We start from the raw sequence: 22,168 nt of genomic DNA on the forward strand, positions 1-22,168 counted from the left end.
CAAATTTATATCTTACACTGCCTAAGCACATAGGGTCCCCTGAACATCTGAAAGCTTTTGGAAACCCAAGTCCTGCAATTTCCTGCTGTTCTCCATTCCGTGTACCACTTAATCAAGTCTATGTTATTTATTTTAAGAGTAAGCCACACACAATGAAAAACACTGACACAGACTATAGGCAAAATAAATATTTTATTGGTTTAATGTACACTTTTTAAAGAAATCAGCCCTTGTGTGTCTTCCTAACACAATTTAAAAATCTTATAAACTTTCTCATATAATATTGTTATATTTGAAACTATTTTTGATTAAAGACCTTGACATAGTGTAAAGAGTCTTAGTAGATGGAAACGGCAAAGGAGTAAAGACATTCCAAGCACAACAAAATGGGATATTACATACCCACTAAATGTCTATTTGACCACATAAAACCTCCGATGACTTCCAATTTGCTCCACTGGAACAAACGCATGTTCACCAGGCTAACTGAAAATACACTCAGCGAGGGATGGGGAAGGAAAAGCGATTTTTTCCCATTTTCCCCATGATACAAGCAAGGTCGTTCATCCATTTTAAGTTGCACATTGTAATCGCTTTCTGATCAGTAATTTTTATTGCATTTTGGTTAATATGAAGCAGAAGAGAACCTCTTTTGGTATGACTGAGTGCAGTCAACACAAAGACAAAAAACAGTGCTTAAAATAAGGCACTTTTCTATAGAGGGGTGGGCAAACAGTAAGGAAGCAAATAAAATTAGTTAAAAAGTTGTTTTCTACACAAAGATAAGGCTTTCAGTGTCAGAACTTTAAGTAGTTTTAAGTAACCTCCTAGCATTCTACCACTCTGCTAACAGTAACCGCGGCGAGAATTAACAGCAATTTTTACAACAGGATCATTTCCTTCTTCTGAAGTGGCACTAAGTAACAGCAGTGAAACCATTATTGGTTGTTTCAAGCTCTTAAAGTGGATCAGTTATTGCACAATAAATACCTCACAGAGGTCAGTGTTTTTGCGGGCTTTGTGTTGTGTTGGGGTTTGGGGGGGATCTCAGGGGAGGTTTTTTTGTTTTTTTTTTCTTTTTGTTAAAAAAAAAGCTAGGCTGAACACATGTATGTTAGTTACAAATTGGTTACGTCTGGAAATCTTCAAGTTTCATGATGTATCATTAGACAAAGAAATTAGCTACACAAAAATTTACAACAGGGACATACAAATAAATACAAAACCTTTCAGAGAGCCACAGTTTTTTAAGGAAAACTTGCTTTCAGGAAAGTAAGCAACTAGGTAAAGTGTCTAAGTCTTTACAGATGAACACAAGGAAAGGTACACATCATAGAACCAAGCGTCGAGTACAGTAGCCTATCTCAGCAGCTTTAACATCTCCTGAAGCAAAAATAACTTGACACTTTCGCCAGTGTATGCCGCCCCAAGCAGAATCCCACAGCATTTCAGACTACATCCAACCTTATGGAAAAGAAAAAGCAAGACAAATAGCTAAATTAGATCTTTAGAAGTCTGCTCTATATGCTTAAGTATGTATTTTGATAATAATTAATACCTAAGGCAGGCAAACTACACAAATTCTCTTGAATGATGCATTTGCATGCAAAGTTATCACAGAGCACACTGAAACCAAAAACCAAAGACCACTGACAGCAGACAAACCAAACTACAAATCAGCTGATTTTGTGAAGCTATCCAGGATTATCAGTTTGTTCTGCATTTAATGAACTTCAAATTTGATCACTTATATTTCAAAGGGCAAAATGCAAACAAAGAAAGGTTTAATATAACCGTGATATTTCATGATTAAAAAAAATAATAAATGAATCTGGCTCCCAAGCATTACCTGCAGTACCAGTTTCATGGCTGTGTATCTTGTTTTGCAGTTGCAGATCTGCTTTGGGGTGATACAGCTGCTAACAATCCACTTACTATTTCTCGTCTTATTTCACCAACAATAGATTCCTTTATCTGAAAGGGATTAGCCAAAGTTTTACGGTCAGTAAGTTATATAACCAAAGGATAAAACGAAATGATACTGCAGATACGTTTGACATTATCAGCATATGAAAACACATACCATCACAATGTCAACTTTCAAAAAATGCAAATAGAAAAACATGAGAGGTTCTCTTGGAAAAAATAAATAAGTAATTTTAAAGTTATTTCAAATCATATAATTACAAACCAAATAGTTTTGTTTTTCCAGATGGTAAATATATAAATGCATGTTTTACCCTTAGGATAACTAGTTTTATGTTAAGAAAAAAAAATACATTTCAACTATGTAAAGTTCTGAAAATTGCATTTCAGGATATAAATGCCAAAAGCACCCCAAATGCACTGCTTTTTGCCATTAAGCATTATCTCCTGAAAAGAAGGCAGGACTGATCTGCCTCACAAATGGATTATGCAGTAGGAAAGGTCCAAGTCCATGAACATGAGCTGCTGTTTTCATATAAATCAAAAGCAGACAAATCCTAATTACATACTTTTAGCTGCACAGGGAACTTCAATAGTTGCTGACATCACCAGTTGGCCACTATGATATGCTCTATGCCAGCAAACACTATTTTTCATTGGATTGTGACAGAGCATTTACCCATTAAGTTTTACATAAAACAAATCTAGGCGTTACTAATAGCAGGCACCTGAGTGTGGCTGAGGCTAGAACAAAGGAAGAGCAGAGCACCAATAGCTACAGTAAAAGAAACAAATGAGAAAAGGATGCAAACCACCGTTCTGCAAGAGCATGTTCCATTGGAAAGGAGCAGGGCATTACAAAGAAAAATACTGCCTGCTTGCAAGTGCAAGAAATCTTTGGCACCAACACATATTCTGGATAGTCTTCAGGAAGGACTAACAAGCCAGATGTGTCTTCAAGGACAGGCAAGGATGACAATGTGAGAGAGTGCAGCAGGGTATGAGCCAGAGCCTGGATGCTGGGATCACTCACAGAGACCCTCATCAGCCCAGTTAAGCAATACAGTTTTCTTTTTCTTTTAAGTCTCCCCTTTTCCTGGTGCGTCAAAGGGATTAAGCAACAACGTCAGAAGGGTGGCAACAGCATTAGCAACAGGTTATTTATCCCTTGTTCTCACTGGCAAGCAATTCAATCCCTAACCTATTAGTGGCAAAGTTCCTCGTTTCATTACTGCTTTGCATCAAGCAGAAATTCAGAGACTGTAATATTACTGGGAAACAGGTTTCCAGTTGGACTGCTTGCTGATTAACTGACTAAAGAAAAGCCAGTGTGCAACAGGACCTGGTTTACCAACAGCCACGAGTCCTGAGGATGTCTATGCCAATGCACACAGAGATATACAAAGGATGCCTTTAGAACCACTGTAAATGCAGTAAGGGCTTTGTATTTTAGAAACACACAGGGAAACCTGTCACACTGCACCCAGCAGGTCACTGTCACGAGAGGTTCCTGCACTGCTCTCTCCACTTTTCTTCCCCAGTATCACATGCGGTAGGCCTGTGGGTACACTACAAAACGGCCATTCTGCGCCCTTGTCTCACCAGATAGACAAAAATAAACCTCGCTTTCCAAAGAAAACTGATAAAAGCTTCCCAAATTAGCAGGTAAATGGTCTAGTATGACAGACAGTCTTACGGCAGGGTGGAGAGTGGAAGGGAAGCGGCTCATGTTCTATTCTCATCTCCTCCAACAACTTCTGGCTTGACCTTGGTGAATTACTTGAGCCCTCCCACTCTCACCTTCCTGCCCAGAAAACAAGGCCACTCTCCATTGCTTCTTTTCACTGCTACTGCTTCCTCCCTCCTTTCCAGACACATCAAGGTAATTCTTGCATGGAGAGTGTGGCATCGATTCCTGCAGTGACTCAGTCCCATGTGTGTGTCATGACAATGGCCAATGTTTGACTCATAAATGATTTAGGGCAAGGTACACCTTCCATTTGCTCTGCAGAAGGCAGAGTTAGCTGCCAAGGCTTCTCTATACAAAAGACTGAAAGCAGTCAATGAACACTCTCCACTGGTATTTTTAGCAGCTGAATGAGAAATTGATCATTTGAAATAGGAGAGAACCCACTCATTTATGGTACATATGTTGATACAACACCAATATTCAGTATCGCATCAATAACACAGTAGCACATTCACATATAGTTTTACTACAATAAACCAATGGTCTTAGATCTCCCTATCAACGAATTGTCTTTACTGTAATACTGTGTTGCTGCTAAATAATGACCTGATTGAGAGTGAAATGTGCCACAGTGTCAATTCTGGAGATGGGTGTTCTTCACCTACTGATGGAAAATGGGCATAAGGCTTTTCACAGTCCTCATACATTTCCTATAATTACAATAAATATTTTCTATGCTTTTTTCCCTCTTGTGCCACTTTATGGCACAAGCTGGTGGGTTTTTACACTCAAGATAGTAAGAGAAGGAATACAACGCCTGCACAAGGGAAGTATGAACAACCAACAGACATTTTTGATTGGTGCTGAGCTAACATAGATTTGAATGGAAAACAGAAAAGGGAAGATTGTCTATCAGACTATCTGTCCCATAAAGACCCATTACAGCCTCTGAAAACAGATGTTGACAGGAAAATCATAATTCTTTTAAAGTATAACTTCATTAAATGTAATTCACAATGGAGAACTGTTGGGAAAAACAAAAACTGCATTGCTCTTAAGCAGAAAGCTTTTTAAACGATCACATCTTTTAAACTGCAGAAGAGCAGAGTGAGAGGGCCTAGTGGCACTCCTACCAACACTGTGACCTAAGAGCCAAGCACTAAGTGCTTCATGTGATACTCCAGCGGAGTTTCATCAAAACAAGAGGGCCACTGTTTGGTGTTTTAACATTTCATGTTGTTGAATGCTTTTCCGTGGGAGCTAGTCCATTAACACTAGAGGTTAACACCATGGATTTTTTTAGTGCCAGCAAATAGTTACAGGTCAAAGCTCACATGCATTAAGACCCACCCAGGCATATTCTGAAACACTGCCTGACTCTTCTTTCCCCAACACGAGGTCACACAGCTACAGAGAATGGGAGGAATAAGCTGGGGTTTTAACATTTCGTGAGTGCATACATCAAGAATGCATTCTACCAGATTTCTTTCTTTTGCAAACAAAATTGGAATTCCTTTGCTAACACCAGGGCTACTTCAGGAAAACACATTTCAATTTATGCTCTGTTTTAGCTCTTATGAAATATAAAAGATTTTCCTAACCAGTATTTAGAAGCATATTCTAGATCTGGGAAAAACTACCAGGTGCTTTGAGCCAATGCATCTTCACTCTGCCCTGTAAAACGTCTCGTGTTGAGAATCCTGAGATGACCTGAAACAGGCTGACAATGAAGTTAAACTGAGGGACAATCTCTCTGTGTGCTCAAACATTTGCAAAGTGAGTCAGGCTCAGTTATTTGCTTACTGCTCATCTTTGAATAGTAGCCTCCCAGTTCAGTGCGGATTCTTTCAGCATTACAATGTCCTCAGTGCCACACAACCCAAAGTACAATCTCTGTGTAAAAAAGTACACAACTTTATTTGCTATCAATTAGTGAAGTTAAAGAGAAACTTTCACACAGGGTAACCTCAGAAAATATTGACTGAAATAACTCTGACTCCAGCTCCCTTTATTGTCTCTTCTGCTTTTACAGTACATTTGAATTACAGCTCTCTCCTTCCTCTCAGCTTCTCCTTTAGCAGACCTCCACCATGACAGCACTCATCTGACATGCAGGTTTTAACAGAAGGGCTGGACACAAATGCAATATCATGGCTTCACTGCAAAGTCAACAGCAAAGTTCAACGCATGAAAAATATCTCATGTGCAAGTCTTCTCTGAGCATTAGGCAAGGAACCGCTTTAAAAAGGCATGAAAGGAAAAATAATGGACCAGAAATAAAATACTCCCAAATGTCCCAAATTCTGGCATCTCCAAAAAAGCCTTTCCCAAGAAACCTTCCAACTTTAGTTACTTTAGAGAAGATGGCAACAGGAGGGTGGCAGAGGGGGAAGACATTTCAAAATTGAATGTTTGCCCCCCTCCCTTCATTATTTTGCTTTTAAAGTAGAGGTGTAAATTTGCAGCATCACAAGCTCCACTCTAAAGATCAGTGATGGACAGAAGGTGTTCAGCTCCTAATGCTGACCACAGTAATGATGAGGTCTTTGGTCTGGTGGTACCTCACCATGAGCTGACTGCGGTGCCCTTCCCCAGAGAACCCACAGGTACCCACAGGATAATGTTGCGCTCTGTAACTCACGAGGCTATCTATTCAAAGTTGGCCTCCATTTCACCTCACTGCCAAACTTCATCCTCTTTTAACACCAGCAGTTCACCGATGGTTAATGCTTTTGGCTATGTATTATTTTTTGCACTCTCAGCTCTAGTTATTTATGGAGTTACCCAAAGGTAAACAAAGTAAGTATCTTCATATGCTTCCAACCATCATCTTTCATTAGAACACTCCTTAGTAATGCTCTACTGCTTCACAGTCTCACTGTGCAAGTGTAAAGTACCTACAACAGTGAGTTGGCCAAGAAAACACTTCCACTTTGCAGAGAGAGACACAGCAGAGTCTTGTGGTCAGATGATGAATAAAAGGATCTAGTACACCCTGCATCTTTCAGCACTGACAGAACAGGGGTGAAGGTGTGGCAACCACACAGGTGTGGCTGGGATCACAGCTCCTGTTTTATCATGAGATGACTGGCCTTCCTCTCATCTGACTTCAGCCTGCTTCACTTACACTCCTACAGGCCTTAGTGGTTTGGGGTAGAGAGACTGAGAAAGTATTTTTAAGGTTATTATGGAGTTGTTTCAGAAACATTATTTCATCAATCTGTTGTTTTAGCAAGCAAACACAGATTTTCACCTGGGAATCTGCAATACTGCTGTGTAACCAAGTAGTAGAGGTGGAAAATTCTTTCTCACCTGGACTTAGAGTAGCAACTAATAATTAATTTACATGCTAACCACTATTATGGAAAACAACATCTACTGCTTTGCACAAGCATATAACTGTAGCTTGAATATCCAGTGACAAGCTCTGAGCCTTCAGATGGAGCCCTGGCCCAGTGGCCAAGAGTTACAGATAGGAGGTCTTTAGGTTTCAGTAGGATGTTCAAACATCCTAGACCCCAGCCCCTCCCTCCTCACCTCCCGTATGACTTGCTGCAGCTCCTCCTGCTCCACTGCTTTGTGGATTTCATCAACCGAAGGCACGAGAGGGACTTTTTCAAGTTTTTGCTCCACCTCTGGCTTGGAGCCTGCAGGCTCCTCAGAGCTTTCCACCTGCTGCCCGGCGCCTGCTCTCACTGGTGGAGTTGGTGTTAAGGCAACAGAAGCTCGGTATAACTTCTTGCTTTGACTCTTAGACTTTCCTGTAAATTCAGAGGATCCAGCACCAGCTTTTCTACCTGTGTGACCGGAGCACACTGAAGAGGAATCAGAGTTTCCATGGGAGAATACAGACTCTGCACCCTCTGCTGGGAGAGTTTCCAGTCCAAGATCTCCCAGTCCTAAACCCAGCTCAGACTTCAGAAATGACTGCTCTCTAATAAGTTCGGAGACCTGAGGATTCAGAAAAGAAATGGTCCTGAATAAGCATATAAAAAAGTCACACAGAGACACAACTATACTTTCCTGTTATTTATTCAATCACTTACTCATTCCCTCCATGCAACAAACATAGCTATAAAATAAATATACGCTTTGCCTTTATGACTGCAACAAAGAGGATCATAAAAAGGAATGGTTTTTTTTATAAGCCAACATAAATACAGATTGTGGCAGTTCCCCAAGTCCCTGACTTTTGTAATATGGATGCGTTCTGCCAGAGCCATTGACAGAGACACACGTAAAGGCTTGATTTTGTTTTTCTTTGCACAAACAATTCAGGTTTGTTCTTCCTTTTCTGCAGTCTTTGAACTGCTTGTTTTCAGCAGCATAAAATGCATAGAAAAAAAACAAGAAATAATTTTCCCTAGAAAACTCACCATGTAGCCATTGTATCAACTAAATGCAAACGTCTTACTTTTACATTTTCCTCTTAAAAACAAGTAAGATTTCACAGCTACTTACACCTATGGTTAAATTTTCTTAAGGGAAAATGCAGCTGTTCTCAACAGAACAACTCAAGTGTGTAAAGTATTTCCAAGATTATGTGTCAAATGAATCTCCTGAAACCTTGTTTAGGAACTCCCTTCCTGGTTCTTTTTCTTAGTAAAGCATACAGCACACAACAATTACTTACTGGTTCAATGACATTCAACGGAGAAGGGCATGATAGATTGTCAGCGCTTCTGCTTCCATATATACCCTGAAAAATTAAGGCAAGTTAATACATTGAGGGTTTTTTTTAGAGCTGAAAGAAGCTAATATAAACATACTGCGTCTCAGACTGCTTTCTCTAAAAGCAGAAACTGGGAAACAGGAAGCAAAGCTGGTTGGAGAAAGTTTATTTCAGTCATTTTTAAAGCTGGCCCTCTTCTATAAAAGGATTTACAAATAAAGAGATATTTATATGGTTCAAAGAATGCAAGTTTGGCTTGGGATCACAGTAGAATCAAATTTTCCTGTTCTTGGGTTTCAATTTTTTTCCCATGACAAAATACTGAAGAGGAAGATGTTGCCTGTGCCTATGCTGCTTCTACAGAAGAGAATGGGACAAGAAAGAGGAATGAAACCCAGGAAGAACACATGATACTTTTTGCCTGCATTTCTTTTGTCTGGCTGATGACAGAATTGCAGTGAAAAAAAAGAGGAAGTCTTCCACTGACTGAAAAAGAAGAGAAAGTTTATCAACATGCCACCAACAAACATATGCAAGTGTCTCTCTTATCCCCATTCTTGTACTTCTGGGGAGTGCTAGTGGGAGCAGAGCTTCTCTGACTGTTTGGTGGGGAGCCACATGTTCATCTGAAGAAGTTACAAAAGGCAATGGAGGGGAACAAAAATAAAGATGGCAACTGGATTTTCCTGGGTTATTTTGTTCCATGGATTGGCAGAAGTAGAGGGGAAGCACACCCGACTTCTCCGGAGAGAAACACTCTCATGCATCCAGTGTAGGGGAACTCCAGAAAGACCATCACCATTCCCCAAGGATTTTATACATGAGAACTACCTACCAAAACTGTGAGAATTCAGGATCATGACAAGGTAAAAGAAGAAAGCACTGACAAAAGAGGTCTGAAATCTCAGACCTAAAAGCCCCAGAAGATATGTATGTCCCCCTATTCACACATCTCTTCTCCCAGATGAAACACTGACTGAAAATAAAAAACATATGTCCCCTGATAATACACAAGTCATCAATAGATTCTCCGGATATTATCCCACTGTAAGAGTTTTAACAGTTATGAGTTATTAACATTACACCGAGAAAACATATAATGGTGTTGCACAGGTAATACTTACTACATGTGTTTGAGGTCTGTAAGGTGAAGACATGTGAAGACTTCTCAACTGGTCCTCCAAAGCAAGCAGGCGTTCTTCTAACTGCATCTCTAACTCCTGTAGCTCCATGCGGACAGACTTTCTCAAGCTCTGTAGCTGATCTGCTTCATATCTATACCAAGTCCATCACAGAAAGAACAAGGGAATTCACTGCACTCAGCTGCACACCACCAAGGGGGAACTGAGCAGGACAATCCCATGAGTAAAAGACTTCATACAAGGGAATTCAAAATGGAACACAGAAAATTCCTCTTTCTTGGAAAAATAACGCTTAAATGGAGCAAAAGTCTTTCTCCATTTATAGAAAATATGTGTCACTTCATGGAGACAACTAAACAACATAATGTAACTGGACATCCTCCAAAAATTTGAGCTTTAGATGCTTAAATATATGCAAGCAGATGAAACTGGCATTTATAGATTATCTAATGAAATAAAATTTAAAACCAGTAACAAATACAATCACAAAGCAATGCAGTAATTGCATATTAGATCTCCTGTGTGGTTCTAGATTCCCACACTGTTGTAGCTACATTTTGGCCAGAATACCACTGTCAAAGAAGGCTAACTGATTTCAAACATGTTTACTTTAAAAGTGATTAGTCAAAAGATGATTCAACTTAACTAAATTTATAAGCAGTTTTGAAAACTGTTCCAGATCAGCTGCTGCTGTGACTCATGGTGATTCCAAACACAAAGACCCAGAACATGAATGCCATCTGTAGTGGCCACTCTATGTTGGAAAAGAATCTGAATGCTACAGTGTTAATTCTTTATTTACATCTACAAAGATGGAGGGTGTGGGATGCAAGCTGAAAATCTTTAAGGCTTTCTCCCCTGCCAATATCTTATGTTCACGTGTCCTATGAAAAAAGTCTTTAAAATCTAAAGCTTTAAAATCACTTTGGAGAAACTAAGAAGACAAAAAATAATCATCAATTAATGAGAATTGGAGATTAGAAAAACAAAGAAGAAAAAACTTTAGAGTGAAGTAGTATAAAGAAGGGAGAAAATAAGTTTTTGGCAAAAAGTCAGCTCCAACCCTGTTCAAATTGAAACTAACAGATTACTTGCTCTGATTTCAGGCACAATGGCACACTACCCAAAGAGTATTTTCCCTTTTTAAGTCTATTTTACCTTTCTTCTTCTGTCATGTGCTGATAAACTGTTGTTTGTTGACGTAACATCGTCAACTCCAGATCCATCATTTGTGTTCTGAATAAGTTTAGATTTCGCCTGACCACCTGTAGCTCCTGGAAAGTATTCTGAGGGTAAAAAGAAAAAATAAGAAGAAAAGTGCATTTAGTGACAATTACCTGGATGTGTCCTTTCAGTCAAGAAGAACCTCAGCAACTTCAGGATACTAGGGAGGCTGCATGTTGTGAACTCAAAGTAATTCAAGAAAACATTTTCAGATGTATCATAGAAGCAAACACGAGAAAGGATTTCCACACATCTAAAATAATTCCTTTTTAAACGTTATTTGCAGGATACTGACATCTGTTTCTCTTGAGAGCAAAGAGAGGCAACCCCCATAGTTAGCACAATATGTGGCACATTTAGAATGTTTCTTTGTATTTTATTTTGACTAAGTACCACTATGTGAACGGGATCACTTACTTCGTAGAGAGGTAGAATCGATGATCTCTGAGTAGTGTAACCAGTGGCAGCAGAAAGGTCCTGACCCCTCATCACTGGGTACTGGGGAAGAAAAAAACGATTTGAAATTGGAAGGTCAGCAATCTCCTTTATGAACTCATGTGCCCAAACATGCAGATACTCCAAAGGCAGCCACTGCTAAAACACTACCTTTCTGGTATCGTGATTTCTGCTATCTATGTAAATATTGTACTGGGACAAGGAAACCTTACAGAATGGCAGCAAAAGCTCTTAACTTGAAGCATGTGCACCAAAGCTGTGTAATGCAAATGTGCTGTAGGTGAAAAACCAAATTAATCCTGTCTGATGCATTAATTACATATAAAAGCTAACTTTCTCCTGCACCAGGCATTTTATGCCTGAAAATTCAGTAGTCCCACTTGTCTTAGCTAATGATAAAAAGAACAACTCCAAAACCAGAACTAAGCAAATTAAATTGAGTCCCATTTTCAAATCATGATTATAGTCACATTTGTTGTGAGGTTTTGTTCAGCTCTTACTTTAGTTGTTTCTTTTTGTTGCTGTTGATTCTGGTTTTTAATCCCACTATATTGCCTACATCCAAAAAACCCCTCTGTGCTAATGATCTCTCATGAAAACAGTTTCCATTTGCATTTGCACCAACATACAAAGTAACCAGATAAAATTATGGGGCTGCTACCTGTAGTGACATGGCACAACAAAGAACAGTAGAAACAACAAAAACCTGTACCTCTTCAAATGTAAAAAAGACAGCTTGTCCAATTTAATTTTGAGAGAATTCAAAGGTCTATTTACATGCCATGGAAAATTTGACCCATGCCCATTCATCCACAGGAGTTTTGCTCAAACATGATCACATCAAGGGGAAATTTTGTTCTTCCTCTCCCAGTTTTCTCTGTTCCCTGTTCTACCAGGAATTTATCTACTCATCTTTATTCCTTCCTAAAATCAGAATCATATATTTGAAATATCTCAACATTTTCTTTAGCAGCCAATTATGCTGTATGCCAAACTCAATTCCAGCTGCAGGAAAAAGCAGAACTAGGGAATACATTTTCATACAAACCTCCGCAATGAAAAGGACCAAGCCCCCAAAATGGAACTAAACAAAATATGCTGGAAGCAGAACAAGTGGGCTAGGAGATTTTATTATCCCCTCCCATACTATTTTTTTTTTAAATTGAACCAGCTTGAGCATGAGTTTTGGATCTAATACAGATCAGTGGGTTTAGTTAACATGGTATGTGAAGCACAAGTACTGTAGCACACTGTAACCTTACACAAATCAAGGCCACAACTGGTACACATGAGGGAATTTTACAAAGAAGGATCAATTCTGCAAACACTCTCAGGCACACCATCCACTACCTTGAGCAATGGCTGACTTAAACCACAGCTGACTGCAGCTTTACACTGCTGAGCTGGTCACAGTACCAAAGTTTGATCTGAGAAGCAGGGCCATCTGATATAACCAAATTCATGCTGGACTAGCCTCTAATTTTTGACAAACGGAAAAAAAACAAAATAACAGGGGTTTAAAAAAGCCCACCACAGCCTACAACCTGCAATAGGGTACAGGCAGGCCCATGCTTGTTCTTGGGTAAAACCCACAGAAATTGTCAAAACCCCACAACTGAATAGTCTTCATATGCTCATACATAAGCAAGGAGAGACTGCTGCAACTGCCCTGCCCACGTAGCCTCCTGCAGCAGCTTGCAGGCTTACAGGCTGGATCATCACCTAGGAGAGCAGCAGTACAGGAATGGCAGAAGAGGGAGAGCTGGCAATCAGGGGGGAAACAGCAGAAGGTGTGGCAGAAGCCAATAAGGGAAAAAAGTGTTCTTGCATTTTAAAACATTTCTTCTCTGAGTGATGAGACAGAGAAAATTTCACATGCTCTGACAAAATCAATTCTTAATAAACGACTGATGACATCAGGAACGTTTTGACTAGTGCCAGAGCTGAAAGCGCAGAAAAGTGGCAAGAAACAGCACAGAACATGCAGGGATCAATCAACACTGATAACATTAGTGAAGCCATGCAACTAGCAATCAAAAAACACCACATTTTTATCAGTTGGATGGAAAGTACGTCAAAAGGAAGACAGAGGTCAAAGGACTGTCAATATGTATTTTCAAATCTAAAGCCAATGACCCTCACCTTAAAATAATAGATTATAGAATACATTGTTCCTCCCTCCCACCCAGGAATATCCATAAAGGTAAAAGAAAGAAAAATCAATCTGGGTCAACTACAACAAAAAGAAATGCAAAAGTAGCAGAGCACTGGAAATAATAATTTGCCACTTCAAACAGAAGCTCTTAAAATAGTAGCAAATCAAACATACACAAAATGTCATTTTTTTCCCGATCCACTATATTCATGAGGGCATCTTGGTTCTGTTAAGGATAAAATAAGAATCCCCTTTGCCGAGGGGCAAAATTTGATTTCCTCATACCTGTGAGAGGTTCTGCAGAGAGTTTCTAATGTCATGTAGGACCCTGCGCAGCTGCATCTCCACAGTGGAGGGTGGGTTGATGGCATGAGGTCGATGAGGAAATCCAGCATGCCTTGGAGAGAAGGGACAGCTGAAGGGAGAAAAGAAGGTGCTGCAGGAAGAGCCAGAGATGCTTGGGATGCTGTGGGTGCTCAGTGTCCTCACGTGCTCGCAGAGCGGTCTGTCCTGCCACTCAGCAGGGAGGGAATGGAGGGAACATGTTGACTGGGACATGTGTGCTGGTGTGTGCAGTGGGCAGCTCTGTACCCTGGTGGGATTGGGCTCCTCAGATGGCTCAGTCTGGGGCGTTTCTTTTTTGGAGGATGAAGGTCCAATAAACAGTGTGGATTTGCACACTGGCTGACTGGAGGCTGCCTCACCCTCAGTTTTGTCTTTCTCAGACATTGCCTTCTCATCTTCCTCCACACGTGTGTACTTGTAGGTAAAAGAAGGAGGACTGCACAGAGTCTCTTTTCCTGGAGTTAACTGGACATTCACAGAGGACACCACTTTCACTGGATTCAGCAATGCAGATGGGAGAGACTGAGACCGTCTCAAAGGATAGCCTGATTCAGCAAACCAGAGTCTCTGCTTTCTCAGGAGTTCTTTTGACTTCCCAGCCCTGGAATCAGATGTACTGACAATCCTCATCTCAGCTCTTTGCAAGGCAGTATGAACTTTGTCCACAGATGAAGTGGAGGAGCCACCACCTTCCAGAGATCCCACTGACTTGAGGATATGGTGCGTGTGGTACTGAGGAAACTCAGACACACTGCTTTCCTCCAACAGGTCTGATTGTTTTTGCTCACTGGAAATGTCTTCCTCTTTAAAGCTGACCTCTCCTTGGACTGTCTCCAATAAATGAGATGACTTGCTTTCTTGCTCTTGATTTTGCTCAGTTTCATAATCAACAATTTTTCTGTCTTCACCCCTTCTGTTTTCAGAAGGTGACCCTACCTTTCGTCTCTCTACTTGAGAGATAATATCCTCCTCATCATCTTCATCATCATCCTCATCATCATCATCTTCTTCCTCCTCAAACTTATTGAAACAGGGCAGTTCCTTGGCTATCGGTGTCCTCTGTTCCTCACTATGTGACGTCAGCGTTGTCTCACTATCACAGCTGTCAGCGCTGCTTCCCATGCCCTGCAAAGACTCCTGAACCTAGGAAAGACACAAGTCAACAAAGGTGTGAACATACTGAAGACTCATCTACTGCCTTCTGAGGACTTGGGCTAAGAATCCAAGTCCATATTCGTCAGGCATTGTGGTAGGAAGCAGGGATAGTAATGCAATTAGTAGGCAAGAAAAACAGTGAAGGAGAACAAAGAAACCATAGTGTCAGATAAGTTAGAAGCATATTGAAGTATGGCACCAAAAGGAGATGTGGGGGTTTTTAATTAAAAAAAAAAAAAAGAGCAAACTATTCAACATTTTTTTGACAATAAACTCTTTATTGCCAGAACAATAGAAATGGCAGCAGAGTAAAAAGAGTAAAATGCTAGTATTTTAGGTAGTGATGAGAAAGGGGTAGCAGGGTGGCAGTACATGACATCTCCAATATATAAAGGTTCAGCCAGTGCTGAAATAAAGGGTGGTATTAGGGAATGCATACAGAGAGGTGAGGAGAACTGTAGACTGTAGTGAAACTAGTACTACAGGACAACACCAAGAATGGGAAAACCAGTCTGCCCACATAGTTGTCCCATTTTAAGTCACCGAATTGTTTGAGATGCTGAATCTCATATTAGGCTGCTAATCTCTATTGAAGACTGCATCCAGTACTATTATGCCCCTTCTCCTCCTACTTCTTCCCCTTTATATTCTAAATCACAGGTTAAACAGAGCACATGTATGAAGGAACTGCTAATTTAATAGGTAACAAATGGCAGGAAAAGCATCTATAAGAAAAGAAAAAAAAATCCATCTGTTAATTGCACAGCATATCCATCAGGCTGGCCTGATTCACTGGTATGTTTACAAGAGGACAACACATTTCAAAAGAATTTGTGGTATAAAGCACATTCTTGGAAGTTTACCACAGTTGACACATGAAATGCAAATTTAGAGAAGCTTTCCCATCTAATTTCTGCAGCTCTCACTGTGATTAGAACACTAATTATAGTTCCTTCTAGAGACATAACTTATGGTGTATGACAGGCAATAGTTCCTTCTCCAGCCATCTAGTAGATTTCAGTCATGAAGGTCATCTTCATAAGCTCATACTTAATGTTGCACTCACTGGCACAGACACAAATTAGTATGAAAGATTGTGCAGGTTCAGATACTGATCAAGTAAAAAGAACCAAAAGAACACAATAGTGTAATGTCTAGGTGAAATTGCATGTGCTACACGTAAGTATATCTGCATCTCTAATCCTCATCACCTTGTTCAACACAAGTCAGGCAAACAAAACTTGGATGGAGAATTTTTTTAGCTTCTTTGGTAACATGCAAGTCCCCTGCAGAATATCCCATCTCAATGCCAAAATCTCCCTTAGAAATCTTTATTATGGGTGTCAGAGATGAAAGGCAATATAGTTCCAGTTTTTGAGGTTTCTCCTGAGTTTCAGAGGAATGCTATAGCTGCTAGAGTCAATTATTTAACAGTAGATGGCACTAACTTACCATACTTTAAAGAAACAATATGCACCCCTCTGTATCCCCTTCATCTTTTCACAGGTTTTCTTCACTAGCTGCCAAGTTCTCATTTCCACTATCTCATCATTCACCCCCTATTTTTTTTTTAATTTAGCTCAACACTTGGTCTGAATAAAGCAGTGAAGAGAGCCTAGCAACTCCATGGCACAAATCTCGCGTAGTATCAATACATCTTTTCAAAACAGCATAACAGAAAGCAGAAAAATCTCATCCTTTTACAGCCAACACAAACTCCACCAGTCTCCAGTGAAGAAGCATAGCTGCAACATGCTTTTAATGGACTCTTAGTCAGGTTGCAACCAATATAAAGATTGGAAGTGAGCAGCTCTAATCTGAGTCACCTTCTAATATGCCTGCCAATTTCAGTGCAGTCCCAGTTTAGTAGACAGCAGAACCAGTATCTCAGACTATTATGCTCATTATAGAGACTCAAGTTCATGATTTCCTTTATTCACTCTCTTGCTCTTGGAAAGAATAAATTGATGTTTAAGAAAGACAGAAAGGCTACCACCGTGTTGGCTTTCACTTTTGGTACTTAATTGAAAAACTAAAACAAAAAGCATAAAATACCAGTACCAAAATGGAAAAGCAACGTTGATGGATGGGGAAGGTAGGAATTTATTCCTATTAAGTGCCACACATATTAAAACGTTTGGTGTGTCACAATGAAAAAAAAAAAGATACAGTAGCATTAAAAAAGTTCAGCAGCTGCAAACCACAGAAATGAAACTACTGGTGATAGGTTATATCTAGAATACCATCTCTGTATTCCTCTGGATGTGGTTTAGATGCCAGACAGCTGACTGATGGCCTTGAGGCCAGGAACCAACTCAAGACTTTTTTCTGGCTGATTGACAGAGAATCAAATCATGGCTATTACTGTGTGAATGTTTTAGGAGAGGCAAGAGAACACCTCTCATAAATACAAAGGATAACGCTGTGCAGACATGTGCATTGGGCAGACACTTAAACATCATGCTGGAACAAAAGCCTCCCTTTAGACATGCCGTCTCTGGTCAGTATCATGACAAGTTCTGGCACTGAGATCAAAGGAACTGGAACAAGAAAGAGTGTGGGAGCTCAGGATCGACTAAACATTAGTATACTTTCACAGCAAAGTTAATATGGAATTATTTTCACCGTCAGCTGCTAACTAAAAAAAAAAAATAATAGAAAAATAAGAAAAAAGTGGCAAAGCAAAAATGATACAAGAAGTTAAATGATCAGCAGAAAAGCTACAGTCTTTTATAACCTTAGTCTCTACTCACTGCAGTCGTGAGAGGAATGGACTATGATTCTGGAGCCTCAGTCAGTGAGAAATGATACACCAGAAACGGCAACCAGGACATACTGAACTTAGAGCTTATTCCAGGCCCAAGTATACCCAGATTATCCTACCAGAAAGGCTTTCAATTTCTAAGACAGTTCTTTCAGTGACTCAGCAGGTCCAGCTCTGAATATTAGAAGTTTTATAGAATCTAGACTGACAGTTATGACCTCAGTCAAACATCAACACCCCTCCTGCCCCCCTCAGGTCCCTCCTGTCCCGCAATAATCAGTTATATTTCAAGCACAGTTTAAAAGCCTTACCTGAAGCTGATTAAATGGAGAACAATCTGTGGAGGAGTCCTCAGCAAAGCCACTGCTGTCAGAGTGCTGACTGGCAGTCCGTAACAGCTGATCTGTTTAAAACAAGCAAAACCCAACTACAATTACTTTTCAAATCACAACCTTCCAAGCACAATCATATTCAACACATGCTTTCCTTTTACATCAAAGTAACATTAAGTGAATAACACAATTCCTTTTCAAGTCCCACTTTGAACAATACAGAGAAACAACTTGTTTGTTTCAATCAAAAACCTCTTCTCATGCAAAGCCCTACTTGCGAAACTTCAAGCAGCAGTGGAAGAGGAACCATCTTTTACATCTTTCTTTCCTGTGCTGTGTAAAAAAAACCCCACTTTGCAGATGTTGCCACCGATGGAGTTTTCCCTTTGTAAAACAGAATCACTGGTTAAGTCACATGCAAGCAGTGGAAGAGGTGCTTTTGTATTGACATGTACAGATTCACCACCCCTCCTGATAATGGAGATAAAGGAGATCACTCACCTCCTGCCAGCCTACACCACCCCATACACCCAGAAAAACAGCATCACGTGAGCAAAGAGGGTGATGCGCAGAACTTTTCAAACTGCTAGAGATGGTCCTAGTGGTCAAACACAAAACATCCTGACACATGAGTGGGCAATCTGCCAAAGCACACTCCCAGCACTTATTTTATATACTCAAGATAAGATCTGCCCCTCGTTCTTTTCTACTTCCATTAGGTAAGTGCTAAAATAGCCTAAAGAGGTTCTAAAATCCTCAGTGCCACCCAGGAGTGGTTTCCCCTGGTGCAAGCACTATACTCACAGATCTGCTTTTCAAGAAGATCTTAGTAAGCTCTGCAGTGCAATATTGCATGTACGTTGCTTTCAAACAGACATAGGAGGCACCCACCAAGTGTGGGGTTTACCTTACAGCACCATAAACACTTTGCTTAGCCAGATGGCAGCATGGGCAACAACCATATCTCACCTCCAGTTCTCAGCAGAAGCGTAAAAGTTTGGAGATGGAATGCGGCCACAGCAGTCTGTAGTCCCCAGACCTCTCCTCATCATCTCGGGGCAAGAGCTCACTATTGTCTTCTCAGAGGCTCAGCGCAGAATTTTGCCCCACATTCCTTCAACCACTTAACTGTCATCACATAATTAATCCCAGTTCACAGCTCAGTGCTTTGGAATGCATTATGAAAACTGTTTTGAAACTTGGATATTCAGAACTAAATTTTTCAGTATTCCTTTTGACCAATGTTTCACTAATATACAAACAAAAGTCTGCACAGGCCCAGAAGTTTGTGAACACCAGGAGGCGCAAACTGCCTCTGTATCAGCAATTTCACACAGCTTTTAGGGAGTGCCTTTCAAATTGTGCTGCTGTTCTGTTATCATGGCAGTCACAATATCCTGCGATGATAAAACAACTTTTCTACCTCAAGACAGACATCCCCACCCAGATTCCAGTAAAGACAATGGGAATTACTTCCCTGAGAACTGGAATACCTCTTATTAAATGCCCAATATAATTAATACGGCTGACAGAGCATGCCATGAACAGGTTGCTACTACAGCTGAGGCTGGTGGGAAGCTGCCACCTCCTCCAAGGTGAATAGTCTTGTACACAGTACAAAAGTAAAATTCAGTGGTTTAGAACATCTTCTATAGGATCTGCTACTTATGCACATGCTTTGACAGCATTACATGACAGATACTGCCAGTCAAATGGTCAGTCTAGAGCAGAGGCACTCATACCTGCCTCATCGTCTTTATCCATGGCAAGAGACTAGCACAGCATAAACAGATTCAAACTGCCTTGGTTACATCTAAGGCGACATCCCCTTAATACAGTCATCTCTTGTTTTCTGTGCTGCAGACCTGCTAGGATTTATTTTTTTTTTACTGTTTTAAAAGCAAAGAAGAGAAGACAACTTTACTAAGTATAAGTGATCTTCTGCCATACCTTACCCTTGTCTCTTGCAAGTTCTCAGAGGTCTCCACTATACCACTATCATGTTAATGTAGTAACAACTTTTAAAGAATAGGAATCTCTACTACTTCAGTAGTAAAATGACAAGGTTTGCCTCTGTAAAGATGAAATATCAAGTACTACATTGGGATATACTGATAAATAATGGTATCTACACTCCTTGACAACTATTGATCCAGATGTACAACCTGCTCTGTGGCACCTGGATGTCTCTCAAGTTCAAGCAGACAAGGGGAAACTATCTTTTGTAAAAAGATCACTGCATGATACCAATCCTGCAGCCCAAAGCTATTATCAACACTACACAGAGGAAGTCTTCTGAGCTACAGGGAGGTCAGAAACCACATAATAAGGAAAGCGTGGGAGAAGGAACCAGCCAAGATGAACAAGATCAGGAGGAATAATCAAACATCTCACTTCAACACAGCACAAATTAAAATGCCCCTTGGATTATTGTTTTAAGATGTATAAAAAAAAAATCAAAATACATTTAGGCACTGAATACAAGACAGAGAAATGTGGGTATTCAGAAATACATCAAATAAGATGACAAAGTTCTAAACAAGAACAGATGATCAGGGGACTGGAGCACCTCCCATATTAAGATAGGCTGAGAAAGTTGAGGCTGTTCAGCCTGGAGAAGAGAAGGCTGCATGGAGACCTCATAGCAGCCTTCCAGTATCTGAAGGGGGCCTATAGGGATGCTGGGGAGGGACTCTTCATTAGGGACTCTAGTGACAGGACAAGGGGTAACGGGTTAAAACTTAAACAGGGGAAGTTTAGATTGGATATAAGGAAGGAGTTCTTTACTGTAAGGGTGGTGAGGAACGGTAATGGGTTGCCCAGGGAAGTTGTGAATGCTCCATCCCTGGCAGTGTTCAAGGCCAGGTTGGAGAGACCCTTGGGTGACATCGTTTAGTCAGAGGTGTCCCTGCCCATGGCAGGGGTGCTGGAACTAGATGATCTTAAGGTCCTTTCCAGCCCTGTTCTGTTATTCTATGATTTTATGATGAAGAAAAAGGTCTATGGTTCACAAAACATGAGAGCACAGATTTATCAGAGAACCATTATCTAATAGCGGAATAATTAATCTACTGTAAAATAATATTCAGCTATCAATGGACTGTTAGTCTCACCAATCCAAATAGTCCCATCAGGTGCTTATCTTACATTTTCTGTGTCACCTGACTGCTTACATGGAAGAAGAGAAGAAATATGTGGAAACTGCCCATGAAGTAACATCTATGGCTTTTACACCTGTAAAGCTCTAATGCACTTTGTATTTCACAAGATTAGTAATAAATTCACATTCGCAACTTAGATATAAAGTATTCCATTACAGGATTAAGTATCTGCTGACTCTTTTTCATGTATTGATCGTACCCTGCTCCCCAGCACTGCCAAAACCAGCTCAGTAGGGAGTCCTGCTGCAGAAACTCCTCAGATTTCCTTGGGATTTCCTAGCTTCTAGAAAGATAAGCACAGACTCCCAACAAATACTAAATCTGTTCCAAATGTTTTCTTCTCACTCCCCCATCTCCAATCTCCTGTGGAGCTGCACCCAGAGAGAGCTATAAATACAATAATGTATTGAGGACAGGAAGTGCTGATGATGTGCTTTCTTCACTTTCAAGAACTAGATTTTCAAAATTTATCACTGCTTTTGACTATCAATGTCAGATGCCTTAACAGAAACAGTTATGTGGCTATGCAAAATTTCACAGAGCCACTGATATCAGCAACCAGACACGAATTACAATGCCTCAAGAACAACTTTGTTCTCTACACATTACCTATATTTGTCTTGTTTGTTGTTTGGGCAAAATGTTTGGGCATTTTGGGAATGGAAGAATTTAGAAATATGTCAGGAATAATTTTGTTTTCCACCTAACAAACCTTCCTTCCAGATAACTTTACAATAAGCAACTGAAGCTTTTCATTCCTGCCTACTGCATTCTTAAAAAACCCCACATGAACAAAAATATATCCATATTTGAGGTTTGCAACAACAAAGAACAGGGTGCCAGTTTTAGGCACAATGGATAAACCAGTTCAGTAACATTTGGAATACATAACCTAAAAAGTACATCAAGATAGCCAATATGATACAGAATTCTTTGTATCCCCATGAAGTGCTTAACAGACAGTACTACAGCAAAGCAAACACTTGCAAACCACTTTGAAAATCTGATCTTACCAATTTTAAACAAAGCTAATCTCAAATGAGAAACGTCCCTTAATGGGAAGTCTAAGCAGCAGTAGACTCTGTTGTTCAAGCTTCTATAAGTCTCCAGATTATTTCAGTAGAAAGAGAGTATTTTTTTTTTATT

The 22,168-nt window shown here is 40.1% G+C and overlaps 1 protein-coding gene across 2 annotated transcripts in view; it reads right to left on the reverse strand.

Moving 5' to 3' along the window:
- Positions 1-1,085: 1,085 nt before the first annotated feature.
- The window catches only part of ITPRID2 (ITPR interacting domain containing 2), a 39,987-nt gene continuing 18,904 nt past the window's right edge, over positions 1,086-22,168 (reverse strand). For both annotated transcript variants that reach the window (XM_057411768.1, XM_057411769.1), the window contains exons 11-19: positions 17,841-17,932; positions 13,551-14,753; positions 11,072-11,152; positions 10,589-10,716; positions 9,413-9,563; positions 8,250-8,315; positions 7,154-7,567; positions 1,850-1,974; positions 1,086-1,464 (exon numbers count right to left, since the gene is read on the reverse strand). In XM_057411768.1, coding sequence (XP_057267751.1) covers positions 1,864-1,974; positions 7,154-7,567; positions 8,250-8,315; positions 9,413-9,563; positions 10,589-10,716; positions 11,072-11,152; positions 13,551-14,753; positions 17,841-17,932 — 2,246 coding nt within the window. In that variant the 3' untranslated portion in view covers positions 1,086-1,464; positions 1,850-1,863. The remainder of the gene's footprint in view (positions 1,465-1,849; positions 1,975-7,153; positions 7,568-8,249; positions 8,316-9,412; positions 9,564-10,588; positions 10,717-11,071; positions 11,153-13,550; positions 14,754-17,840; positions 17,933-22,168) is intronic.

The sequence above is a fragment of the Pezoporus wallicus genome, unplaced genomic scaffold (assembly GCF_028554395.1).
Source record: "Pezoporus wallicus isolate ANWC-B61680 ecotype Strahan unplaced genomic scaffold, APGP_CSIRO_Pwel_v1 contig_6732, whole genome shotgun sequence".
Classification (NCBI taxonomy): domain Eukaryota; kingdom Metazoa; phylum Chordata; class Aves; order Psittaciformes; family Psittacidae; genus Pezoporus; species Pezoporus wallicus.